Raw genomic sequence first — 27873 nt, 5'->3', positions numbered from 1 at the left:
CGCCGCCATGTTAACTGAGACTCCTGCCTTCTAGTGGGTTGCCAGGTTTGCGCGCATGGCGCTATAATCACGTTTTTCAAAAAAACTAAACGTAATATCTCGCTAAAAACAAACGCAAATATTTTTATTTTAAACAGTCAAGTCCTTTCAAGTCATCTATCTCAAGCTTAAGTCAAGACTCAAGTCATGAATACCAAGTCAAACTCAAGTCAAGTCTTTTATCAATGTTAGTCAAGCAAGTCTCAAGCAAGCCCCCAGGAAGTGCGCCGGAGTCTGATGAGAATATTCGTAGTGGCCAAACGGCGGTACTACACTTCCGTTTGGTTGCTGGGCCCGGAAACACTTTTTCCCATTGACTTACATGGGGAAAGAGTGGTCTGTAACTCGTTGGATAATTTTTTTTAAACTAAATAAACAACCCAGTATGAAGACTTGTATAGCCCTTATTAAAAACATTCGTTCCTCAAGTTGTAAAAATGTGCTAATAACGTTATTCTGAGAGTTATTTCCCTCGGCATTATGAACGCGCATCTAACCCACGGGACCGCGCTGCCCGGCACGTTCATGTGATTGATTGATTGATTGATTGATTGATTGATTGATTGATTGATTGATTGATTGATTGAAAAGTTTATTAACAGCTTGTATATTGGGTACAGTACAGTACAGCTCAAAACATACAATTGTTAAGGGGATGCAGACCAGAGAAAGACTTTCGTCTTGTTTACATCAGGGTCCCCCATTTCCAATTCATTATATCATTTAAGACATATAAGACATATTTGACATACAGATGGCTTATTTACAATTTACATACAGGTGGTTTTTTTACATACAGATTGCTTGTTTACAATTTTCATTTTAGATTTCGTTCTAATACATCCTAACCGGACATTTAAGACATACCAAGTCTACAGATATACAGTTAGTAACAGAGTCTAAAATGCGAGTATATACATATATACTCGTCACATCTTCCACGTGTGGAAGATGTGACGTGTTCAGCACCTCCCCCTTCACACGCTGTCACGTTCAGTGTTCACTGTCACGTCACTGAGGCTAAAGAGACAACGCTTTATATATACAGTCTATGCCAGGGGTCGGCAACAGGCGGACCGCGGTCCGGATCCGGACCCAGACGCCGACCTATACGGACCCGGAGCTATAATCAATACAAGGGGATTTTTCGGCGCCTCCCGCTTTTTTTAACTCTGATTTGGGTGACTTGTGTAATTCGTGGAGAACCGAAGAGTTTTCGTTTTGGGGGTGGGGGGGAGGGAGTCCGTCCGACTGACGGACAACTTCTCACTTCAAAAAAGAAGAGGAAATCTAGACCGCAAAAATAATTAAACAAGCGAATGCCTGTTTTTCCTGGCCAAGGACAGGTTCCTTGAACACAACACGGGCGTAACGTGTCTTCACGTGGTATATGTCTCGTCTGAAAGGAGTGCTGAGCACCGGAACGCCGCTCCAGCCCTTAACATATTGCAATACCCATAAGGAGCCGTACACATGCCGCAGTGTTTGCGTGGCTGTGTCTTTAGTTGTAAGCACAGTGGCGATCTCTTGTTGTTAGCATCTGGTTAGCTAGCTATGCTAACGAACTTAAAGAGCTTTTCTACAACCAGGTGTGCGGAAGTTTATGAAGAGTATTATGCAGAAGATGTGATGCAGCATATTTTTGGTATATTCATTTTAATCTCACCAATATATAAGAGGTGTATTGCATCATGTTATCCCTAAATATATGTGTGGGTATATACATTCCTGTGTATTAATAGTTGAAGGAACAAAATACATTTTTCCTCTTAAATATAGAGAGGTTTTTTATAGATTCCTGAAACAATGTTCCCTTTTTCTTTAAAGTAGATTAGCGCAATAGTCTTTTTCTTTCACTTTTACCCTTTTCATCAAAAGGGTGCTTTAGGCTATTTTTGAGGAGGTAAAATGCAGAATTACTTGTGAGTTCTGTTTTGAGTGAAAAGATTACCCTTTTGAGTGTTTTTCTTGGTTAACCATTAGATATAGTGGCTAAATTCGTTCTAAGTTAATTATGCGCATCCTGCAGGCCTTGAGAATTTAGTCACACAGTTAAGAGAGACAATGGTCCTTTTAGACTAAGGGTGAGCTTACTTCGGGTGAATAAAAGTTCAGAGATGATTGGGGGGGTATGAAGACAGTTAGGCTTGTTGGTGAGCTAGTTCTGAGGATGTCATGGGATAATGACTGTTTTATTCCTAACAAGTATGGCTTTCATAAAGAAACACATGACTTGGGTGATGAGATGTGTTTTGTTGTAAAATGGGCCCGTTTGGTTTTCTGCTGGCCAGCGCTGGGTCACTGTGACAAAGCATATTTTGCGTCTGCCAATGAGAGGACCTGAAAAGATGACCAGCTGACCTCACCCCTTCCTTCTGTCTTCTGGTATATATTCTGTCGATTCCTGAGTTCGGCCTCTCTTCACATGCTGTCAGGACAGAAGGATCTCCGCAGCACGCAAACAGGGCAGAAGTGGCCGGCTACTTCTTAAAACATTACAATATGATTTTAGTATATTGTATTATATGGTATTGTAATGTATTATAGTGCATTGCATTATTACCTTTGATAATTAAAACAGATTGTTTAAACTGGTATCTGGGTGTTCTCTGTCTGATTTCCTTCCTGTTATGATTTTAAGCAGGACTCGTCAAAACGACACGCGGAGCCGAGTGGGGTTGTAAAAACCTCAAAACTCCAACAAAGTGGTGACCCCGACGTTTACGAGTGGGCGTTCAGAGGGAGTCACATCAGCAGCCAGCGGACTAAGCTGTCCAGGGGTGACACCTCGAAATACTTTCTGACAACTAAAAACAGAGCTCTATACAAAATATCAGGTAAGCACGGATACCCGTTACACTCAAAATCTGTGATTTGGCTATATTCAAAATTTTTAGAGTTGTCAGGAATATTTCTCAGTGTCTAGTCTTCACGCTAAAGATAATGCAATGCATATTTTAGCATAGGTAGGTAACTAACTAAGAATAATAAGATTAATAAAGCAACGGTTAGGAACCTCGTGGATTTTTCAGAATCGCACGACTAACTCGTTAGCTCCACGTGAAGCGATGAGGAGTGTAAGATGAAGGTGAAAGGCCCCATGCGGTTTTTTCAGAAATCGACATGGCTAACCCATCGGGGGAGTTCAGTGGTTTCTAATGATTCCATCCAGAACTAAATTGAATAATGCTTTCCAGTCTCATAGGAGCTGCAGTTGCATTATAAGTGAATCCAAGAGTAGATACGCAAATTTCAAATAACCATTTTGAAAGGACCGGAATCTCGTTCTCTTGTTCTGTGGGGTTAATCTATCTAGCCAAACGTGACGATAAAGAGATTATGTTATCTGTTGAAATAAACATCGCACCATAAAGCTGGATAGACTGTACGGGGAATAATTTTCTGTGAATAATTACTAATAGATAAGGGAGAAAAGTCAGATAAAGAAATGCGTGGTCACCAGGGGTTAAAGAAAGCCCCCCTTTTTCTTCACAGCTTTCCTCTAATTGCTGAAGCAGCAGCCCGAAGTGTGACTGCTTGTGCTTCTTCTCAAAATGCCTCAAAAATGGCTGCTGAGCGTTGAATTTAAAACAAGGAGTGAATAATCAACGACTGGTCTGAAGTTGGAGTGAATAACATTGAAAATTAATAGATCAATGTGTCGTAGATATTTAAATAAATAAGAAACTATAATTTGTCGTTTTTAGCATCGTTTTTGTGGGATGCAGTTACGTCACATTGTGGTTTTCATTTGAGAACTGATTGTTACTATTGCATTGCATTGTGAATTTTGTGCTATTTGTCATTAGGTAGTTTTTGTAATATCATTAGTAGACATTAATTGTGTTTATGAAGAAAGAGTAAGTAAACAGGAGGGATCTGTTCATGTTTAAACATGACAGAGGTGCTGCACGAGGCTAAAAGCACACTGTTGGCTAAACACAGAGAGGTGATTGATGAGAGAAGCTTGTGCAGGAGCAGCTGCAGGGCACAGAGAGAGAGAGACAGGAGAAGTAGATGTTTTGAAGAGTTCAGAGAGAGTACAACTTATATAAAGTTGACTACTAGTCTGAAGAATGTTATATTGTTTTGTGAGTAAACATGAAGTAAAAATATAAGAACAACATGCTTATATAGGTTAACAGAAAGCTGCTATTAACCAGTTTCAGCAGCTACTGTCCTATCTGTGTTCCAAAGAGAACATACGTTGCATTTACAATTCATATTAAGAAAGTTCACAATTGATACCATTAAAGGCCGTTTTGGATTAATAGGGCGTGTCTGTCATAAACATTCGTGCTCGGATGGAATAAAGTGTTGAGATGTTCTCAAGAGTGGGAGTTTTCACAACGCTTTTTAGTTTGTATTGAAACAATTAAGTGGTAAGGACAGAAAACTGTTCCGCGATGATTTCTTTAGGTTTTAGCTTTAGTAATGGAGATTACATTTTGTGAGGAAACTTTTCCACCAATAATAACTGTTCAAAATATATATTCAGTAACTGTAATCAGATTACTTGTTTTTCAAATATAGCGCTAAATACAGTTAGTTTTGTATTCTGTTACAAATCTAACCTGCTTGTAACACAAGTTAGATAAACAATTAAAAAAATAATAGAATAAGCAAGTGGTTAAGGAGGTTTTCCTGTTTTGCTCATTTGATTTGGAAATCAAGTAAGGAAGAATAGTGTTTTATGAGAACTGTCATTCCTCATGGTTTTTAAAGATAAATCATCAGTTTGTTTGGACTTTGATGTAGAAATAGGATCATGGTGGAGAAGGAAGACCTTTTTTGGTTTCAAATTTAAAAAAGATTTTAAAGATGAAGTTTATTTTATTTTTTTCTGACTAGAATTTTAGAAGCAGGACTTCAACTAGACAAGATATTTTACGATGTGGTTTTACTACTTTTAATGGAGTAAATAATCTGGGTAGACTACTGCCATTGGTTTGTTTTAACATTTCACATGTTTCAGCATTCCTGACCATATAGACATTCAGCCGTTTTATTTTGTAACCCTTTGGGGGAGAGATTTAAATTGAGTTTTTCTCCAGTTGCTGATTGGCTGTGATTACAGCAGCACTGGATAGTTGTGCGCCACCTTTGGGTTGTACTCTGAATCAGTGTGTTGGTGAAGAGTTGCTCACTACAGAAACAGAAGAACTGTGCAAAGAACGCATCTCTGAGGAGGGTTTGACATTTTGCTTGGGCCTTGTTGCCGAGGCAACAGTGGTGTGAAGAGGAACTGCAGTTTTTGGGGATTCCTGCTGTGTAGAGGACAACGTGTGTCTGCTGATTGTACCACATTGATCCAGAGGTTCCTTCCCCCTCAGGACATCCCAGAGCAAAACAAGAGTTTCATTGATCCAATTCACTACAGCTGCAGAAGACAACGCATCACTGACTGTTCACATTATGACAAGTTCTGAGACAGGCTTGTCTCAGATTGTTCAGACTCTGAAGAAATTATGCGATGATTTTACAGCATAACTGTGCAAGAGTTTTCCAGAGGGTGGTGTACAACAATAGGTTTAGTGTTTGAGAAGGGAGGCTGATTGTTTAAACGATGGTCTGGAATGCTGAAAAGATTAAAGTTTAATATCCTTGTTTAGCAAACAACACATCTGATTATTAGGTCACACATAATAATCTTGACATATAAACTAACTATGAGTAAAAAGATGAATGGATTTTATATCCTAGAGAGGGTTAGTTATGTTGTGAATATTTCACAAGGTATTTGCTAATGTATTTTGAAGAACAAATAACAAGGACACAAGTCCAATTTTGTTTTGTTTTTAGGTTAAATTGTCCATTACCAAAACTGTTCACCTTATGTCTAGATTTGGACTTTGGTGGTAAGGGAGTATTTAGGCTTATTTTTATACATCTGACATTTTCAAATATGTTGGCTATTCACTAGATAGACATTGGTTAAGAACTTTTCTGAAGATTGAATATTTGTTCCATTTCTAAATATTCCTATTTAAAAAGTAATTTTAGAGTAAAGAAGACTGATGCTGTAATTGGACATAATGTGAGGCCTTCAATCACCCATTGTAATGGTGCATATTATTGACGACTAATAGGGAGGAGGGGTCACTCGACCCACCCTGCAGTGGTTTTTAAAATCTTATGCAGCTTCACAGGAAGCGCACGGCACCAGATTATGAGTTTGGAAGACTAGCGTCACCACCTCCTAATGGACATTAATTTAGTTAGTAATTAACTGACATTTAGAGATGTTAAAGAGTAAAAACATACCTACCATAAGTGATAATTCCTGAATTTAGCTACAAACCATTGATGAAATGACTTCTGTTTTTGGAATCCTTGATAAAGGAAGGAGTGATTGTTACATATTCGGACACCCAAGGTTCCACGCACTGTTAAAGAGGTTAACATTGTTTTTAAGTGGACCAGATTTGAAGATAAATGAATATGAGTTATGAAATACATAGCAGAGCTTTACAGATCCTAGTAATGGTTTGACTCAAGATGATAATTATGTGCACAAGTTTCTGAAATAGATCTATTAGACATTTGAATATAGATTAGGTGTTGATAAACTGCAGTAGTAGTACAATAAGGAAGTGACATTTTTTGGCTAAACACTTTTCGGGGAATGTGGGAAGCAGCTGTCTCAATGAAAAGTTAGAGATATCTTGAACATTATAGTTGTAATTGTGAATTAATAAATGATGGCGCTCCATATATACATATTTGTGTAGACAAAGGATACTGGCCTATGCTGAAATGTCAAAGTCTCTGCAGAGCACGACACATGGCCAAAAAAGACTGAGACCAACTGACATTTGACCCTGACCGACAGTGTAACTTCACAAGGCACTGTGAATGACTGACTCTGGGGTGGACCTGACCAAACTTGACTTTACAACCTGACAGTGTGAGTGTGAATGTGAGTGTATGTCTGCATGTGATCAGTGCAACTGCATGATTTAAAACAATGACTAATCAAGCATGTTTTTGGACTAACACATTTTTCTGGGCCTCAATAACATTCCACAGAATTGGAAAACCGCACTTGTGCACTCCCACAGGAGGTGGCAGTTTGCAGAATGTGGAACTCAAACTAAAACATGAAGATTCTGTTTCTTTTAGGACTGAAGGATGGAGAGAAACACTTCATTTCACTGGAGTGTTTACTGTGGAAATGATGGATGTACATTTGGGAAAAAATGTTTGATATTTTCTTATAATCCATTATTACCTGAAGGTTTTCTTCCCATACAGGATTATGGTTACACATGAGTCATGTGTAAAAAGGGGGAGTGTACGGCTGCCCCAACTCGATTGTTCAATCTGACCATTGATTGACGGTTTTAGAATTGACCTGCTCCATATCTGGGGATAAGATACTGTTTGATGGATGTTGACATGTGTGATGCCCCTGTGGGTTCATCAGTGGAGAGGGTGTGGCTGTCCTGTCTTGGCTGCATTGATTGCAGTGATTGCATTAACTCAGGGCACCTGGGTCTGGTGCTCTGCAGCTATTTTAAAGCCTCTCTGCTCCTGTCTGCTCTCGCTCTGTTTTCCTGCAGGCACCCGGCTCTGATGAGTATAACCAATGTGTTGAATTGACCAGTGTTGTGCAAATAAACACCTTTACCTACCCGTTGACCAGTGGCGAGCCGTCAGGGTCCTCTAGGCCCTCTGTGAGGGCCTAAGATATTCTAAAAAATAATATTTAAAAACATTTTTAAAAAATATTATTTTTTTTAAATATTATTTGTGTTATATTTTTACCGAAAAAACTTGATTTAATTGTATTTAAAATAAAATTTCCAAAGAAATAAATCCTTCGAATTGGCCTGTTCAGTTTCTGTTTGAATGTGAAGGGTTACATGAAAAAAGCTCGTCTGGCCCTCTATGCGATTCACAGAGGGCCCGCTATAGTAAAACAACGAGAGAGTAATGTCAAGTGACAGTACAATTGACCAATCATATCTTCCCTCTAAATGGGAGGGCTTTATTATCGCGGACTTTATGACAAGTTCCGCCCGCTGCGCTGCCAAGTTTATGCATGTGATATATCAACGGGTCAAGCTAGGCGGAATTAGCATACGTTCATTCACGATGGCTCACGTTAGTGATAGTGATGACATCGTTGCGAAACTACTAACCGAGTCTTTTTCAAGAATGAGTTACACGGATAAATTGGAGTTAATTACCAAAGGGCGACCAACACCACAGCTTAATTTGGTTCAAAAAACCAAACGGTTCGAGAGGCATTTTAATATCGGCAATTACGCCAGATACAACTGGATGACCGGATCAACCAGGGAACACAAGCTGTACTGCTGGGATTGCTTGCTTTTTGGAGCGGACAGTGGGTCATGGGCCAGAGATGGATATTCTGATTTAGGAAGTTTATCCAAATCAGCACATCGCCATCAGAATGCTTCAGGTCACCTCAGAGCTACTATTCGGCTTAAAACATTTGGGGACACCAGGATAGAGCTCCAGCTGGATGAGCAACAACGCCGGGGTGTCATCCTTCATAATGAAAAGGTGAAGAGGAACCGAGGAATTTTGAAACGCCTGATAAATTGTGTGGTGTACTTGGGCAAGCAGGAGTTGCCGTTCCGAGGTCACGATGAGAGTGTAACTTCATCAAACAAGGGGAATTACATAGAGTTGCTGGATTTAGTGGCAGAATATGACAGCGACCTGCACACACACCTCGCCACATCAACAGTATTTACCGGCACATCTTCAAGGATTCAGAATGACCTGATCAGCGCTGTCGCTAGTGTAATGACGGATAGCATGAAAGAGGAGCTGAGGAAGGCACCTTTTGTTGCGGTCATGTTGGATGAAACGACAGACATTAGCAACGTGGCGCAGATGTCATATGTGCTTCGATATGTCACTGACGATGGGATAAAAGAGCGTTTCTTCAAGTACGAAGATGTGACAGAGGACAAACGAGCAGAGGCCATAGCTACACGGCTGCTGGAGTTCCTGAGGGAGAGTGGCTGTATTGACAAAGTGGTCGCGCAGTGCTACGATGGAGCAGCTGTTATGGCCTCTGGATTGAATGGGGTGCAAGCGAAAGTTAAGGAAACAATTCCACAGGCCCTTTTCATTCACTGCTATGCTCACATCTTAAATCTCGTCTTGTCAAAGGGAGCTTCCAAGATAAGAGAGTGTAAGGTCTTCTTCTCCCACCTCTCTGGCTTGGCCACCTTTTTCAGCCGCTCAGCAAAGCGCACCAAGCTACTGGATGATATTTGCCAGCATAGGGGCAGCTCCTACTCGCTGGTGCTTTCATTCTCGCTTGGTGTGCACAGTGGCAGAGAAGACCAGGGAATTGAGAGAGGTAAGATAATAATAACAATGAACGTAATGGAAATATTAACAATAATAAAGAAATGATTTAGTGTTGGAAACTACCCACTCATAAAAACATGAAGGTAAAGAACTATGCTAGTATTACATTAAATGAAAAGCTAATCTTAGTGTTTACTGGAGGTCTATAAGTTGTTTTTTCTAAACTAAGCATTACTCTCGTAAGTGTTCGAGCACATCGTAGACCATCACACAGAGTTTGATGACGAAACTGTTCATTGCTCTGATGGATACATCACCCTCCTTACCAGCTTCGATTTCAGCTTTTGGTTGAAAACCTTCCACGCTATCTTCTCCTACTCGGATGTTGTTTTTGAAATACTTCAGAACAAAGGTTTTGATATGCAGTTCTGCCTGGCCAGAGTGGATCAGCTACAGCGACAAATTGAACAGGAGAAGGGGAACTTTGACAGCGTCTACGATGAAACCCAGGCTTTGGTTGGTCCTCCGCGCGGCCGTGGAGCTCAAGGAGACGTTCGTGCACGGTATAGGGAGCTCCACTGCAGCGTAATTGACAGCCTGCTAACCCAGATTTCCAACCGCTTCAGTGACCACAAAAAGCTGGAATTCCTGGCCCTTCTGGACCCGCAACAGTTCGGGCATTACTGTAACTATTTCCCAACTGCTGCCTTGAACAGTTTGATGGAGAGCTATGGCGGATATTTCGACCAGCCTCGACTGCACACGGAACTCGCCGTGATGTACGGCATGTCTGACATTTTAGGGAAAAGCCCAGCCGACATTCATCAGTTTCTCCTCAAAAAAGGACTGAGTGAAAGCATGAAACAGGTGTACACCCTCTCATGCATCATCCTGACAATACCTGTGTCCACTGCCTCTGTGGAGAGGTCCTTCTCTGCGCTGAAGCGCATAAAAAGCTACTCGAGGTCCACGACTGGGCAAGTCCGACTGTCAGACTTGGCCTTAATTTCGATCGAGAAGGAATTGCTGATTGCTTTAAAAGCAAAGGATCAGCTGCATGACCCGCCATCAAGTTCTTCATCCAAAAAGACAGGAGGATGGACTTTGTGTTTAGGTGATTTGATCATCAAAGGTAAGTCAAAGTGATTTTCAATGTGGGCCGCCGTGCCGACTTAATTCATTTGTAATTGTTACTTGGCTGTGGGTGTCCTGTCATGATAGGTGTTTATATAAATGGTGTTGTTTTGTGTGGTAGAGGGTCGCTGTCATTGATGCGTTTTGCACCCCGGGCCGCTGTTTTGATATTCCGCTGAAGTATACTATAGGCTGTGACGTAAAAACGTTTTCTTTTTTTTTTTCCGAGGGAAGAGGGGGGTGGGGTCAGAGGGCCTAGGTAGAAAAGTCACGGCTCGCCACTGCCGTTGACATGTTGTGTCTCCTTTTTGTTGTGGCCTTTTGAGCCAGGTCGCAACAAATGGGGGCTCGTCCAACGGGTTATTTATTTAAAAAGTTTGTGTAGTGCTCATTGAGCAGCTGATTCATTGTTGTGGTCCAGCTGTGTGCTGGCTCTGCGCTGCTATTTGGGGGACACATCATGTCTTTTGGGTTTCAGGATGCTTTAGTGTTTGACATGGCATCAGGTTTTGTGTGCCAATCAGAAGGTAAGATATTGCTGTTTGTTACGCTTTTGTAAAAGAGATTTTCCCCGCTAGGCATAAGTGGCGTTTCCCCTTGGGTTCCGTCTGTTTGTTTTTTTTCATAGTGTTGTGGCGACGTGGTTGGTGTCAGCTGTTTTCGGACAGCTGTCTCGGGGGCACATCCGCGTGATTTCTTGGTGTTACCTGCGTGCAGGTCGCTCCATAAATCCGCCGGGTTCCAGTGCGTAATTACCCGCCGCAAGCCACATGAAGACTAGGTGAGATTAGGAAGATTTTGGTAAGGCAGTTAGGGGGGGAATTCTCTGTTGGGTTTTGTCTTTTCGCCCAGGCGTGTTGACAGTTGAGTACTTTGCTTTCTGATTGGGTATAGGCAATATATTATGGCTTCTTTGTCAGCGTTTGTGGATGCGCCCTCAGTATCTTTCTTGGATGGTTGCCAGAAGGCGCAGTTGATCGAAATAGCAGAGCATTATGAAATTGCTGTTGTAGGGAGCAAGCGGAAACATGACATTAAAGCTGTCATCGTGTCATCTTTGTTTGAGCGGGGAGTGTTACAGAAGAGTGAGTCTGGTGTGGCAGGGGTCGGGCCAGTAGTGGTTCAGACAGCTGGTTTGACATTCGAACAGCAAAAGGAGCTTTTGGCCATGCAGTTTAATCAGGAGAGATTGCAGTTGGAGTTGAAGTTGGAGCAGGAGAAGTTGCAGTTGGAGATGAGGGGTCAGCAGCAGGAGGTAGAGAAGCGTTTAGAGGTGGAGAAGGTGCTGGAGGTGGAAAAGATGAAATGTGAGGTGGAACATGCTAGATTACGGCTGATGGGAGAGGGCAAGTTTTCTCCAGGGGAGGATGGTGGTGCTAGGTTAGCATCAGGCAGTGGCGATATAATTTCTTACTTGCGATTAGTGCCAAAGTTCAATGAGTGTGACCCGGACATTTTTTTCACTCTATTTGAACACATAGCAGAGGCAAGAAACTGGTCAGATTCGGACAGAGTGCTGTTACTTCAGTGTGTACTCACTGGGCGAGCACAGGAAGCCTATTCAGCTATTTGTGGCGAAAATACTTTGGACTATGATAGAGTAAAATCAGCGGTGTTGAAATCTTACGAACTGGTTCCTGTAGCGTATCGTCAAAGGTTCAGAAGTGGGGTCAAGGGAGATAAGCAGACACATGTGGAGTTTATCCGTGATTTAACTTCTCATTTTCAGCGGTGGTGCGCGGCAGCAAAGGTTGCAAGTTTTGACGGTCTTTGTGAGCTCATTGTCTTGGAACAATTTAAAAACATTCTCCCTCAGCGTGTGGCCACGTATGTGAATGAACAGAAACCTCCCACCGCGTTTAGAGCTGCTGAATTAGCGGACGATTTTGTGTTGACACATAAGGGCAGTTTTGCGGAGAAATATTCTAGGGGTGATTGGAAACGTGGAGAAGACAATGGAGATGCCCGTGGAAAGTTTTCACCAGGCTCCTCCCGTAGATTTGCAGGTACAGGGCGACCCGAGGGGGCCAAAGTGGACCAATGTCACTATTGCAAAGGTGGGGGTCATTGGAAGGAGCAGTGTCCATTGCTGGAAACGAAGGGGAAGCCTCGTTTGTCACCACATGCTCCAGCCATGTGTTGTTCTGCCGTGGTGGATAACAAACCGTTGGGTGTAGGCTCGGGCATGGTGCCTGATAAGAAGCCGGTTTGTGCCGACCCGGATGCGGGTTCTGGTTTTGAGCCGTTCATCACTGAAGCGGTAGTATCAGTAGTCGGTAGTGACAAATATGTGCCGATTAAGGTGTTGCGTGATACAGCGGCTAGATACTCATTCATTGTTGAGTCAGTGTTGCCTTTTTCGTCAGAGACAGAAACGGGGGATTTTGTGCTGATGAGGGGCATGGAGATGGGCTTGATCCCTGTGCCACGGCATACAATAGTGCTGGATTGCGAACTGGTGCGGGGAGTTGTGTCTATCGGTGTGCGTCCCGCGTTGCCACTCGTTGGGATACATATGATTTTGGGCAACGATCTCGCTGGTAGTGCTGTGTGGGCTGGTGTGCCACCGCCTGTGGTGGTTTCCAGGCCGGTGGCATCTGGGGAGCCAGATGAGAGTGGTTTGCAGTTTCCAAGTGTGTTTCCAGTTTGTGCTGTGACACGTGCACAGAGCCGTAAAATGTCTGCTGACCCACATGTTTCGGAGTGTAGCAAAAGTAATGTGGTACATGTGGTCTCACTGCCTGATCTCCCTTCGTCGGTGTCAAAGGAGGACTGGGTCAGGAGTCAGAGGGACGATTTATCTCTTTCTGCTCTGTGGACTGAAGTGTTGCCGGCAGAGAAGGTCAGAGACATAGCCCAGGGTTACTTTGTTCAGGGGGACTTGCTGGTGCGTAAGTGGGTGCCCTGTGTTGGTGATGCTGTGGGGGAGGCAATTTTTCAGGTGGTGGTGCCGAGTAGCTTTCGTGATGTGATATTGCAAACTGCGCATGATAGTGGGGGACATTTGGGGATAAAAAAAACCTATGACCGTGTCCTACGCTATTTTTTCTGGCCTCGGTTAAAGCGCGATGTTGCAAGTTATATTAAAGCATGCCACATATGTCAGTTCACTGGTAAACCAAGTCAGGTGGTGAAGCCTGCACCCCTCAGTCCCATTCCAGCCCTTGGTCAACCTTTTGAGCATTTGATCATAGATTGTGTGGGGCCGTTGCCTCCATCTAAGTCCGGTTGTGCGTACATGCTTACTATAATGTGCCAGACTACAAGGTATCCTGCAGCGTTTCCCTTGCGCTCCATTTCAGTGAAGCCAGTAGTTAGGGCTTTAACCCAGTTCATCTCCACATTTGGGATCCCACGTGTGATTCAAAGCGACCAGGGTACCAACTTTACTTCCCATATGTTCAAACAGATTCTACAGCAGCTGGGGGTCAGGCATAACCGTGCGTCGGCTTACCATGCCCAAAGCCAGGGGGCGCTAGAGCGGTTTCATCAAACATTGAAGTCCATGCTGCGTGCTTATTGTATGGAAATGGGGAAGGGCTGGGAGGAGGGACTTCCATGGCTCATGTTGGCGTCCAGGGAAGTCGTTCAGGAAAGTACAGGGTTCAGCCCTAATGATTTGGTCTTTGGGCATAAGGTGCGTGGGGTGTTATCTGTTCTCCAGGATGGTTTGGTTGAGGGTGAGCCACCTAAAAATTTAGTGGACTATATACAGGGCTTTCGTCATCGCCTGTATGTAGCGGTGGAAATGGCAAGGAAAAATTTAGCTGGTGCTCAGGCTAATATGAAGAGACTCTATGACCGTAAAGCCGAGTATCGTGAATTCAGCCCAGGGGATCAGGTGTTGGCTTTGATGCCACTGCAGGTTTCACCATTCAAAGCCAAGTTTGCCGGCCCGTACACTGTTGAGAGTAAAGTGTCAGATCAAAATTACCTGATTGCTACTCCAAATCGGAGGAAGTTGTCTCAACTGTGTCACGTCAACCTCCTGAAACCGTACTATGTTCGTGATACCGTTGGGGATAGCTTCATGGTTAAAAAGTTGGGTGTGGGACCCATAATGATGGTTGATTCTGTGCTTTCAGATCGAGGGTTGGCTGAGGAGTGTGATGTTAAGGCACCAGATGAACCTGTTATGTCTGGTAGGCTGAGGAATTCGGAGTCGTTATGCCAATTGGATCGCTTGTTGAGTCACTTACCGGCAGCACAGAGAGATGAATTGGCGGCTTTAATCGGGAAGTTTGTGGTACTGTTCGGCGATACGCCATCGCGCACAACTCTCGTGGAGCATGATATCGACGTGGGGGACAGTCCTCCAATTAAGCAGCGATTTTACCGTTGTCCTGCAGTCCTATAGTTTGGACATTCGGCACATTAAGGGGAAGGACAACGTTGTGGCGGATGCTCTCTCTCGTGCCCCGGTGGGGTAGGGAGTCTCTCTGGCTCTGGATATTTGGTGTTGTTTCGGGGATCCCTTTGGGGCCTCCGTCTTAAGGGGGGGGCTGTGATGCCCCTGTGGGTTCATCAGTGGAGAGGGTGTGGCTGTCCTGTCTTGGCTGCATTGATTGCAGTGATTGCATTAACTCAGGGCACCTGGGTCTGGTGCTCTGCAGCTATTTTAAAGCCTCTCTGCTCCTGTCTGCTCTCGCTCTGTTTTCCTGCAGGCACCCGGCTCTGATGAGTATAACCAATGTGTTGAATTGACCAGTGTTGTGCAAATAAACACCTTTACCTACCCGTTGACATGTTGTGTCTCCTTTTTGTTGTGGCCTTTTGAGCCAGGTCGCAACAACATGTTTCTAATATTGATTGAGTTATAACAGGTAACACAGATGCAGAATCAGTGGCCAAGGAGCTACTGTGAGAGATGTGATTCCAGAATGGAATACTGAAGAAGTTGACCTGTGAGTAATGTTTCAACAGGTATAAAAGTAACTGAGGTTTGAAATGTAGAAAGAACATATTACAGTTAAAGCTAAAACATAGTAATGTAATGACAGAATTTAATTTAGACAACATCATGTAACTAGCCTGGTAAAGAAGTAAAAGCCATAGACTTTATTGTTTAGGTCATTATGAGGATATACATTTCATCTAAATTTATAAGACATTTGATGACAGTTTGTTGGAATTCTGTATTCATTTTTTCAGCGTGATAATATCTAAGCACTGACGGGTAGAAGCAGTATCACCAGGAAATCATTCACTTTGTTAGTATCATGATTTTGGTTGTTTTTGAATCCATAACATTAGTGTGTTTCTTTACCAGAAACATTAGCAGTTCATATTATATTTGGATTTTAAATAGGATCTCAAGGATTTCATTTAAAAATAAACACAGATGCTTGTCAGAAATTCAGAGCTATTGAAATATGTTATTTAGTTTACCTAAAGATGTTGGGGTTCTTATTTAGTTGGCACAGTCCAAGTACTAAGATTCTGAAGCTGTACTGGCAGATAGGAGGTCTACAATTAATTTAGAAAACCTGTTCACAGACGGCTGTTGTTTCAAGACACCCCACCAACAGGCTCCAAGTGGGTCAAAACAGCTGAGCGTAGGCTTGAGGGAGTTGTATCAGATTTCTCCACACAGGTCGCTGGCGCCAAAAGGGGGACCCGAGAAGCACGAGGCCGACAGCAGAGTTCGTCTGGCTGAAAGTCATCAGGACAAAGTGGCTCAACCCCAGGCTCTCCGGCCCCGACCGAGTGACCCAGAGGACATCCCATGCCGTCCGCCTAGAAGGAAAGGGGGACAACTGGTACCACTGGAGCCAGTGTGCGGTCGGGAAAACACCTGCGAGGACCCTAGACGACATCAGGACAGACCTGGCCCTCGTCAAGGCAGTCGACCCGGGAGACATCATCAGCGGGCCGGAGAAGGAGAATCGGGAAGACATCTCTCCAGCATCGACCCGGAAGCCGCCATCAGCGGGCCGGAGGAGGAGGAGGAGGAAGACATCTCTCTAGCAGGCAGCCCAGAAGCTGCCGTCAGCGGATCGGGGGGACAAAGACACGGCAAGCCAGGACGGCACAGGGGACTTGTCGAGGCAACAGAGGAGTCTACTTCTCTGATCAGTTCCACCTGTGAAGGGAAAGCCGCATCTCCCCCTCCCTATCAGCTGCCCCTTGTTGGCGTATTCCTCTGAGGGGGGGGGGGCTGATGATTCACCACACAAGGAGACTGCACTAGCACCCAGCTGCCCCCTCATGGTTCCTTCACTGCCATGGAAAGTGGTGTTCTGTCTCCATGAAGGTTTCAAGTACTCTAAATACCAGCTTCGGATGGATTTATACAATGTTTGGGGGACGGACACAGTAGAAAAGAATGACAGTGGGTATATGTTTCAAAATGCCTTGTTTAAAGTTTATCTCTGGAGAAAGAGATAAAAAGGGGGAGTTGCGGAAGTTTATGAAGAGAATTATGCAGAAGATGTGATGCAGCATATTTTTGGTATATTCATTTTAATCTCACTAATATATAAGAGGTGTATTGCATCATGTTATCCCTAAATATATGTGTGGGTATATACATTCCTGTGTATTAATAGTTGAAGGAACAAAATACATTTTTCCTCTTAAATATAGAGAGGTTTTTTATAGATTCCTGAAACAATGTTCCCTTTTTCTTTAAAGTAGATTAGCGCAATAGTCTTTTTCTTTCACTTTTACCCTTTTCATCAAAAGGGTGCTTTAGGCTATTTTTGAGGAGGTAAAATGCAGAATTACTTGTGAGTTCTGTTTTGAGTGAAAAGATTACCCTTTTGAGTGTTTTTCTTGGTTAACCATTAGATATAGTGGCTAAATTCGTTCTAAGTTAATTATGCGCATCCTGCAGGCCTTGAGAATTTAGTCACACAGTTAAGAGAGACAATGGTCCTTTTAGACTAAGGGTGAGCTTACTTCGGGTGAATAAAAGTTCAGAGATGATTGGGGGGGGTATGAAGACAGTTAGGCTTGTTGGTGAGCTAGTTCTGAGGATGTCATGGGATAATGACTGTTTTATTCCTAACAAGTATGGCTTTCATAAAGAAACACATGACTTGGGTGATAAGATGTGTTTTGTTGTAAAATGGGCCTGTTTGGTTTTCTGCTGGCCAGCGCTGGGTCACTGTGACAAAGCATATTTTGCGTCTGCCAATGAGGGGACCTGAAAAGATGACCAGCTGACCTAACCCCTCCTTCTTATTATTGTATATCTCCTGTCGATTCCTGAGTTCGGCCTCTCTTCACATGCTGTCAGGACAGAAGGATCTCCGCAGCACGCGAACAGGGCAGAAGTGGGCCGGCTACTTCTTAAAACATTACAATATGATTTTAGTATATTGTATTATATGGTGTTGTAATGTATTATAGTGCATTGCATTATTACCTTTGATAATTAAAACAGATTGTTTAAACTGGTATCTGGGTGTTCTCTGTCTGATTTCCTTGCTGTTATGATTTTAAGCAGGACTCGTCAAAACGACACGCGGAGCCGAGTGGGGTTGTAAAAACCTCAAAACTCCAACAGGTGGAAGAGAGCTCTCTCCTGAGAGGCTCAAATAACCTCAGCTCAGTGAGGTTAAGGCACACCTTGATATGATCATTATAGTTATTAATGAGACTAAATGAAAAACAGGTATAAAATACTATATGACAGTAACAAAAAAGTTGTTAAAAATAACAAGAATAGAGTTTAAAAGGGGAGTGATTTGTAAATATGCTTACAGTTATGTTTCAAATGGGTGTTGAGAGATGTATCCATAGATCTCTTAATGTTGCTCTCAAAGTGCACCAGATTGATGCTTTTAACTTCAATATTTAAAAACAAATCTTCCCGGGGGAGCATGCCCCCGGACCCCCCTAGAGGAGGTTAGGTCCCCCCCACTTAAATCATGTTCACATGGATAAGATACTAAATACATTTGCACACATCTTGTGTCCATATCTTTCTGTTTTGGTGGTCACGCCACACCGTGCACGTGCATGCGTGAGTCATGGTGAGATATCTGGATTGGTTGCTTTTTCTTTGCACAGCGTGAAAGAAAGGCGAAATTAATGGGCTGTGATTTTAGTTTTTTTAAGCAAAAGTTGAGTTCAATCATTTGTACGGCCCTCGGAGGATGTTGTAAAAATGTAAAGGAAAAAGGTTCCCCACCCTTTCTGTAAATAATAATAAAAACCCTTGATTTATAACTTAACATCTCTGTCTCCTATTGATCAGAGTATATTATAAAGAACAGTTAATTGAAGCATTATAGCTCAGGCCTTTGTCAGATGGTATTACGCTGTTTTTTTTCTGCTTCAAATAGTTCTCTCTTTTTTCACCTACCTGTGTTTGCCCTGAAACCAATGAGCACCTGCAGGTGTATGAGAATGGCCCTGACTCCATGTCAGCCCAGATTTACAAACTCCTGGCAGGACAAGCTCCAGCTCAATTCTCACACTGAACAGAACAAAGTGAGTGAGGGACTGCGATATAAGAGGGAAAGAAAGAGAAACTTTAAAACTGTTCAGTTGTTATGATGTAAAGACTGATATTGTTCTATAATCAGCTCAAACTGTTAAGTCATGATGTGAAACGGTTAACAAAGAAAAAGGGAAACTCAAGCTGCTGCTACACTTTATTTTATTTATCTAAAATTAAGCACTTTTAAGATGCACATATTTTCAAAAGCTATTTTATTTATTTTCTCTATTTTATTTGTAAATGCAGCCCGAGAGGAACATTACACATATCCACAGTATTTAAGTAATGTTAATTGACAATAAATGTTGTTGTTTTTGAATTGTACTTTCTGTATTTCATTGGCAGTCAGTTGTTGATTACATGCAGACGTTGATAAAGCTACAGGTCACTTCAATATATATATATATATCACACTAATTCATGAAGCAAGTTAGACATTTTGATGTTCCGGACCTTTGCATGGGGACATTTTCTCTAACTGGACCTCGTTGAATTTTAGTTGAAGACCCCTGGTCTATGCTAACAACCGACAACAGTTTGCTCCAAAAGGTAAGATACGAAAACATATTTATTTTCTAACCTGCCTCCTTAATGTCTGTATGTAATGTAACATGTTCTCATATAAAAGAGTAAAATAAGCCAAACCACTCATCAGCAACCGCTACTGTGGCTAAGCTAATGTTGGGTGTTTGCACAGTAATTTTCCATACTTTTCATAGTTAACCAAAATGCTAGAAATGTATGCATGCCAGCAGTTCTGCAATGTTAACTCTGTATGCATTAGCTAACTTTCTAGAAACCAGACTTTGCATTTATAATTCGTTTTATATATATATATTTCTATTTAAAATCTATAAATGTGAGATGAAAAAACTAAAAATGACATAATTATATTATATTTGGGGACGTGGGGAAGAAAGAGCCAGACACACCATAGGAAGCAACCTGGGTCTCAATTGCCGTGTGTGGTGGTTTGGCAAGGGTGGTCTGAGGTGGAGGAACCTTCTTCCCTTTTTCTATTAGTCCTTGAGAGGAAGAACAGTCCCGGATGTCCTGCTCATCCACTGTGGCGGCAACGACCTTGGCAACATCAAAGGTGTGGAGCTTGTCACAGCGATGAAGCAGGACCTGCTTTCCCTCAGTGACAACTTCTCAGAGATGAAGATAATTCTATCTTCTATCAATGAGAGATGTCACTGGAGGAAAGCCAATCCGGGAAAGTTGAACAAGGCCAGAATGTGGGTGAACAGAGAGATGGGTAAATGTGTTAGTGGTTTGGGTAGAGTGTAAGGCATCCTTGCATTAAGTTTGACTGCCCTGGCATATTTCTAAGAGATGGAGTTCATTTCACCAATTTGGGAAATGATATGTTTTTAAGTAACCTTAAACAGTCCCTTGAGGCTACAATCTAAAGTGGTTCTGCATTTTGGATTCTAGCCTCAACAGGATATGTATATTTAACAAGAATAACTTTTAAATTTGACAGGGCAGTCCTCCTTGTAAGGATGTCTTCACTTACTCACACTATTTTTTTTAAATGTGTAATTTAATTAAATTGTTCACTCACATTCTGTGTTCTTCCTCTCTCTTAAACTTTAGTCCCCTTGTCTTTTTCTCTCTTTCCTTCACTCATCTTAGTCCCCTTGTCTTTTTCTCTCTTTCCTTCACTCATCTTAGTCCCCTTGTCTTTTTCTCTCTTTCCTTCACTCATCTTAGTCCCCTTGTCTTTTTCTCTCTTTCCTTCACTCATCTTAGTCCCCTTGTCTTTTTCTCTCTTTCCTTCACTCATCTTAGTCCCCTTGTCTTTTTCTCTCTTTCCCTCACTCATCTTAGTCCCCTTGTCTTTTTCTCTCTTTCCTTCACTCATCTTAGTCCCCTTGTCTTTTTCTCTCTTTCCTTCACTCATCTTAGTCCCCTTGTCTTTTCTCTCTTTCCCTCACTCATCTTAGTCCCCTTGTCTTTTTCTCTCTTTCCTTCACTCATCTTAGTCCCCTTGTCTTTTTCTCTCTTTCCTTCACTCATCTTAGTCCCCTTGTCTTTTTCTCTCTTTCCCTCACTCATCTTAGTCCCCTTGTCTTTTTCTCTCTTTCCTTCACTCATCTTAGTCCCCTTGTCTTTTTCTCTCTTTCCCTCACTCATCTTAGTCCCCTTGTCTTTTTCTCTCTTTCCTTCACTCATCTTAGTCCCCTTGTCTTTTTCTCTCTTTCCCTCACTCATTTTAGTCCCCCTGTTTTGTTTCTCTCTTTCCCTCACTCATCTTCCCCAGCCTCACCAGCCTCACCCAGACGACGAGACGGCGTACAGAGAGGAGGTCGAAAACCTGACATCTTGGTGCCAGGATAACAACATCCATCTCAACGTCAGCAAAACCAAGGAGCTGATTGTGGATCGCAGGAAGCAGCAAAGAGAGGGACACGCCCCCCATCGCCATCAATGGGACTACGGTAGAGAGAGTCAGCAGCTTCAGGTTCCTCAGTGTCCATCACGGACACGGCTGCATCACGGCCTGTTACGGCAGCTGCACCGCCCTCAATCGTAAGGCTTTCCAAAGGGTGGTGAAAACTGCACAGAACATCACCAGGGCGGAGCTGCCATCCATGGAGGACCTTTACTCCCAGCGGCTCAGGAAGAAAGCCCTCAGTTTATGTTTATGTTTATTTTAGAAATGTTTTGGCACATTTGTTCCTATTCTGCTAATGGTATATTGCAGGATATTTAAGTCTCCCATGTACTTTTTAAATTAATAATAGTATGTTCATCTTGATGTTTAACTTGTAATATTGTAATCATCTTAGTTAGAAATGCTGTTTCCACCCCATCCTCTGCTGCTGAATGATTTTATATATTGTTACTTAAAGTGCTTGTCTTTGATATTATAATGATTACACCAGAAAGTCACTCTTTGTGAGATTTATTTGTTCACATTTTTCCCAGCCACAAGATGATGTTCATTCATTGGAGGCCTCAAAGCTGGGTGAAGGTATTGATGCACGGATCAATGCAATCCTTTACAACAGCATTCCACTATGGGTGGGGATGTCTGTAAAAAAAGGAGAAATAATCTTAAACCAAATAAGTGTCGCAATATAGGGAAACAAACTGACAAAAACATCCATTAGATCAGAATACATTTACATTGTTACAGCAGAAAAGAGCCAAAGACAGCCTAATGTTACTTAAAGTATGCATAAAAAAAGTATTAAAGATTCAAAACAAGAAATTATAATTAAAAACAAATACACATTTCACAAAATACACATCCAGCAACAACAGTTTGGAGGATTTAGCAGCCTGGTATATTACACAGTTTTAGCGGCATATTTATATATATACACATGGTTGGTATTTAACAACAAGGGGTGTTGTACTGTGATATTGATATTTATTAGGGATGCTCCGATCGCCAATTTCGGGGCCGATCGCCGATCGTCGATCGCCGGAATCAGTATCGGCCGATACCGATCGCCGATCCGATCGAGTGGGCGGGGCCTAAATGGAAGATTTAAACATCACTTTAAATCTTCCATTTAAAGTGATGTTTAAAACTCAGTTAATGGGGCTCATTCACTGGAGCTTCCACGAACAACAATCAACTTAATTATTACATTCAAATGATGTACATTATTCAAGTTTACATTCACTTTGGAGAATAACACGGGAGAGATTAGCGGAAGCGCTCTCTTTTCCTCTCTCCCTCTCCCCCCTCTCTCTCTCTCCTGACAGCCTGTCAGTATCTCATGCAGCTCACTGATCCAGTAATGAGTGACCCGACAATGAAGAATACATATATTTATAATAACTAGTTTAGCTTGTTCCAGAGGTATAAAATAGCTAAGTGTGTTAGGTCTAACTCTTACGGTACGTCCACACAGCAGCTTTTCAAAAATCAACAACCAATCACATGAATCTCCCGCCCCCGACATACAAAGCAAAAAACCCCGGGGATTTTATGCGAGCAATATATATATATAAACTCCCCAAACAGGTGAAAACCTACCAGTTTCACCCACTGTCTCTGCCACCTCCCTCCATGCCTGGTTCCTCCGGTTTGTATCCCGTTAATAGTTCTGGTCGTAAAGAACCGGGTGATTTGCTACCGTAATTTCTCGTTTGGAATATGAGGAAATGAACTGCGGTCTGGTTCTCCCTGTGTGTGTGTTTCGCTGCGCTTACCTGTCCGGCGGGCGGAGCTGCAGGATTTCTGCTTCACACACGTTGCATACCGCTATTTTACTGTCTTTTTCGGACACCTTAAAATAATGCCAGACCGGTGAAGCCATGTTGTCGAGCATGTTTTGCCGCGCACAGAGAACAGTGTCATGTATTTTACGTCATGCGATCGGCTCTCGCGATCGGCATGTTTAGAGAGCACCGATCGATCGGTAGAGAGTGAGTATCGGCCGATCTCGATCGGTGACCGATCGATCGGAGCATCCCTAATATTTATGGGAACATTTTACACCTTTCCTTCAAGTATTATAAGTTTTAGTTACTTGTGGGCTACTTAACATGAATAATCACAGTTACTATCCTTTTACTCCATCACATTTCAAAAATAAATAGGATATTGTTATTTTAACTCCACCACAGTAATCCATCATCAGCTTCACTTTTTAGATAAAGTTTTAACTCACAATTGATCATAACAGGCTTCAACATATACATTTGTATATATTACCAAGTGGTTTCATGTACACAAGTATCATGCTAAATGAAGCTCTGTTGCTTGGATATCACTAGATCCTGATGTCAGCGTAATATAAAAGTACATAACGATTGATGTGTAAGTTAGCATCATTTACTAGCTAGCCGCTAGCTGCTAACTGCCGCCTCGTTAATATAAATCCAGTACCATGCTGTCATGAACGCGCGGTACTGTTACGTGTACGCAAATCCACGTGCTTAATGTGAACGAGCCTTTTGGGCGGCGTGGTTAAAGTTGCACATGCGCTATGAGTGCACATACGGGTACTTCTCAGGCATGCCGGGTAATCTGTGACGTTTCGCTCTCTCAAAAGTTGGGCCATGTTGTCATCATGCGCTAATGAGCAACTCTCATAGAAATGAATGAGGCCCCGCCTCCCACGCTGTATCCAGTTCTTATTATACATCCATGGTCTCAAGTCAAAAAATATGCGACTCGAGTCGGACTTGAGTCGAGTCCCCACCTCTGGCAAATTGTCAAAAAACTGATGCCACTCGACGGGCATGCCATGCCTCTCCTTGATTAGCAGAGCATCAACTTCAGCAGTTGCAGCTACCTGTTGATATTCCCGATGTAGTTGGGAGATGGCTGTGCCTGGGTGAAGGAACTTCTTGTCTTTGTGTAGGTCGCTGTGCTTCTGCAGTAGTGTGAATCAACATTAGGCAGATCCTTCAACCAGTCCTTAAGGAAATCTGTGACAGCAGTTTCCAGCTTTGCATTTTTGCCACTCTTAGGTGGAGATGTAGTTGGCGGGTCTGCCACTTGTTCGTCATGGTCGATGGTGTCTTTGTTCAGCCTACATTAGCTAGTAACTATAGTAGCTACAGTAACTATAGTAGCTACAGTAGCTACAGTAACTATATTAGCTACAGTAGCTACAGTAGCTACAGTAACTACATTAGCTACATTAGCTACAGTAACTATAGTAGCTACAGTAGCTTCGGTAGCTACAGTAACTATATTAGCTACAGTAACTATAGTAGCCACAGTAGCTACATTAGCTACAGTAACTATAGTAGCTACAGCTGCTAGAGTAACTATAGTAGCTACAGCTGCTACAGTAACTATAAACTGTGAAAGTAAAAGACTAAATAACTACACAACATTTATAGCCTAGCCCAGTGGTTCCCAAACGGTGTGCCGCGGTACACTGGTGTGCCGTGAGGCAAGTCCGGGTGTGCCGTGGGATTTTGTGACAACCATATGTTATTATTGCAATATACAACTACACAAAAATAATAATTTTTTGATTTACTATATCAGTACTTTGTAGGTTTATATGTACGTAATCTGCGCGATTCGTGCGTCCACATTTCCACGTGCAGTGCTGCATAAACATGGCTGAGTCAGCGATAACTTTCGAGGGGTGGAGGTATGCCCATTATTTTGAGTTCGTCCGAAGAATAGACAGGAATGTGACGGTGAGGTGCAAACTGTGTCCAGGCCAGAAGCTGTTATCCACTGCTGGAAACACCACGTGGTCAAACCTCAACAAACACCTGCAAAGAACACATGCTAAGGTGAAGCTACCGCACACGCTATTTGTTGTTTGTTTATATCATGTAGTCTTTTCTTCTTCTCTGTCTTCCGGTTGTTGTCTGTTTTGAATGACAAATACACACTACCGCCGCCTGCTGGTAAGGAAAGTTATTGCCACTCACGCATGCGCAGTTCGTACGTGCTCGGCGAGTAAAGTAACGAGTTACTTTATGTAGATAGTAACGAAGTAGTGTAATATATTACTTTTTTTTAAAAAAGTAATATGTAATATATTACATTTTTTTAGTAACGACCCCATCTCTGGAGCTGGCATTCTCTACTCTGATTTACATGAAGAACAACAGGAGGTCACGGCTCTCTGTTGAACAGGACTTGCGAGTGGCCCTCTCCTCAGTGCCACCAAGGATTAAAAAATTCTGCGCGCCCCGACAGGCACATGTATCTCACTGATTTGTAAATCGGCAAAATATTTACAATAGCACATGTTTCAATGCTGATTGCTGAAATGTTACATTTATAATTTGTAGTTCAGGACCATGCAGTGCAGCTTCCTTGCATTCACAGTTCTCTGTGCTGAATTTCTGCTGAGTTTCCTTTGCCTCATTTTTTATGTTGTGACCTGTCTGGTTTAAATGAGTGTGTTGCTGCTTTGATGAAGCCTAATTTGATAAAGTTTCAAATTAATTTCTGAAATATTTCGTTAATAAATATTTCATGAGTAATATAGTTGTCTTTGTCACATTTTATTTGGCATTAGTAAATAATTATGCACATTTACAGATATTTTACATGATATGAGTGATAACACGTGTTATAAGGGCTATTTTGCACAATAGGTGTGCCTTGAGATTTTTACTTGTCCTTTGGTGTGCCTTGGGCACAAAAAGTTTGGGAACCACTGGCCTAGCCTATAGTCAACACAGTCTCAAGACATTTCGTGTTATAATCACGAAATTAATCTATTGATTCGTGTTCACCAACACGTTTTTCGCAATTTTCTTCTTGTCACACAGAGCGATTTAAAAAACAATGTAAATAATAACAAATTCGAAGGAAAAAAAGATTTAAAAAAAATACAGATTTCAGTATTCTGAGGCTCTGAGGCCCATTTATTTTCCTAAAAAAAACCTCCAACAATTATACAATTTAAAATAAAAGGGATAGGGTTGGGCTTAGGGTAAGATATTGAGTAAGAAAATGTTTTTATGAACCACGCGGCTTCTGGTATTCCAAGACCCGACCGGACAAAAAGACGTGGTGCAGGTGTAACCCCGGTGTAGTGTCCCCTCGGCAACAGACCACTCAGAGCTGGTGATTACTTCAGTTTATTTCCATACCTGCATTGCAATGGACAGCATACAATGGACACGTGAGCTGCGTTTCTCAACAGATCCTCACGCGGTATCTCAACCTCCTTTACAAAATAAGTGTCCAATAATCAACAACACAACAATGATCGTATAGTGGTATAAATGTCGCGAGTGAGCCCTCTATGTAATGGCCCACTTGCTGGCACCCAGTTCTTTTAATCCCCCAATTAACCCACACACACGAGGAGCAGGCAGATATCAGGTAACACAATAATCTTTATTATAAATTAAGTTAATAGTAAGGGACCATATCAGCCAAGCTTCTCACATGGAAATGTATCACAAGGCCAAGTAATGCAGTGCCTATAGACCACCCCGTCATTCAGGCTGTTACTGCTCTACCCCACCCACTGCTGGCCGGAGGGACTATCAATGGTACAACTAACAGTAAAATATCAGAAAGCATGCAAATAACGCAAACACATGGCACTTCTATCAGGGAGTCACTACACACATGACACGTCTATTTAAAGAAAGCACTACACACATCACACAATGAACATGCTCTCCCACTCACTGGCCGCTAAGGAGTAAAATGGAACAGTCACTGGCACTGGTGGGCAAATGACAACGAGTGGCACTATTTGCACCCCATACTCTCCTTGTTCATTTAACCAGTGACAGCCTGCCAAGACATGGCCCGAATTAAAATAGTTATGGGTCCGCTCTCGGTCAGGAACACCTCAGACCGAGAGGAGTTAAAAGTTATTTCTCTCACCCTTCCTTAAGCGCAGCGTGTTTCAATACTGAGCGACCCCGGAATCTGGTCGGAAGACAGCAGTTGGAGACTTGGCGTGTGTCTCCCAATAGTTCGGAGCGCGTCCGACTCAGATGCGCACTGGCCCTGATAGGAACAAGCGCACGGTGCGAAAGACAGGAACTTGAGGACGTTGCAATGATCAGGAACTTGAGTGCGTTGCAATAACAGGAACTTGAGTGCGTTGCAATAGACAGGAACTTGAGTGCGTTGCAATAGACAGGAACTTGGGAGCGTTGCAATTCTGCCTTCAACCGACCCGTCGATCAGCGGCTGGCAGCCGTACAGCAAATCGCAGTGCAGCAGAACTTCCACAGTGGACACATGTCACGATTTTCGTCCCTTCAAACGTGACAGCTACACGGTATTGTTAACCCATGTTAACCAGTGGAGAAATAACCGGAAATACCCCGACGTAATGATTTATTTTTTAATAGCCACACTCGATTACGCCAATTTTCTTGTTGCCCCAGCTGGTCGACACCTCTTTTAACAGAAATAAAGGCTACATTAATGTATTCAAATCGATGTTAATCCGTGCGTGTGGATGTGGAATTAACGGACGTGACGTTGTGCGATTGAGTTGCCAAGCAACAGCTTCGGTTCATGTTAATTTACAAACTAT

The 27873-nt window shown here is 42.5% G+C and overlaps 2 protein-coding genes across 2 annotated transcripts; both read left to right on the top strand.

Moving 5' to 3' along the window:
* The first annotated feature begins 8817 nt into the window (after positions 1-8817).
* On the top strand, positions 8818-11219 carry LOC117534798. The gene is made up of 4 exons (XM_034199019.1): positions 8818-9040; positions 9258-9382; positions 9577-10465; positions 11185-11219. The coding sequence occupies exons 1-4, from the start codon at positions 8818-8820 to the stop codon at positions 11217-11219; spliced, it is 1272 nt and encodes a 423-aa protein (XP_034054910.1).
* A 68-nt stretch (positions 11220-11287) lies between these two features.
* On the top strand, positions 11288-15085 carry LOC117534790. The gene is made up of 2 exons (XM_034199011.1): positions 11288-11656; positions 11690-15085. Exons 1-2 carry the CDS (start codon positions 11372-11374, stop codon positions 14822-14824), a joined length of 3420 nt encoding a protein of 1139 aa, XP_034054902.1. The 5' UTR covers positions 11288-11371; the 3' UTR covers positions 14825-15085.
* The last annotated feature ends 12788 nt before the right edge of the window (positions 15086-27873 follow it).

Source organism: Gymnodraco acuticeps, unplaced genomic scaffold (assembly GCF_902827175.1).
Source record: "Gymnodraco acuticeps unplaced genomic scaffold, fGymAcu1.1, whole genome shotgun sequence".
NCBI classification, from domain to species: domain Eukaryota; kingdom Metazoa; phylum Chordata; class Actinopteri; order Perciformes; family Bathydraconidae; genus Gymnodraco; species Gymnodraco acuticeps.
The sequence above is the reverse complement of the archived record's forward strand: the minus strand, read 5'-3'. Positions and strand labels throughout refer to the sequence as shown.

Coding starts and splice junctions, on each gene's coding strand:
- LOC117534798 (XM_034199019.1), top strand. CDS start 8,818: ATGACGGATAGCATGAAAGAGGAGCTGAGGAAGGCACCTTTTGTTGCG. Junction 9,041..9,257: donor GTTCCTGAGGGAGAGTGGCT/GTATTGACAAAG, acceptor CACCTTTTTCAG/CCGCTCAGCAAAGCGCACCA. Junction 9,383..9,576: donor AGACCAGGGAATTGAGAGAG/GTAAGATAATAA, acceptor TTACTCTCGTAA/GTGTTCGAGCACATCGTAGA.
- LOC117534790 (XM_034199011.1), top strand. CDS start 11,372: ATGGCTTCTTTGTCAGCGTTTGTGGATGCGCCCTCAGTATCTTTCTTG. Junction 11,657..11,689: donor TGCAGTTTAATCAGGAGAGA/TTGCAGTTGGAG, acceptor GAGCAGGAGAAG/TTGCAGTTGGAGATGAGGGG.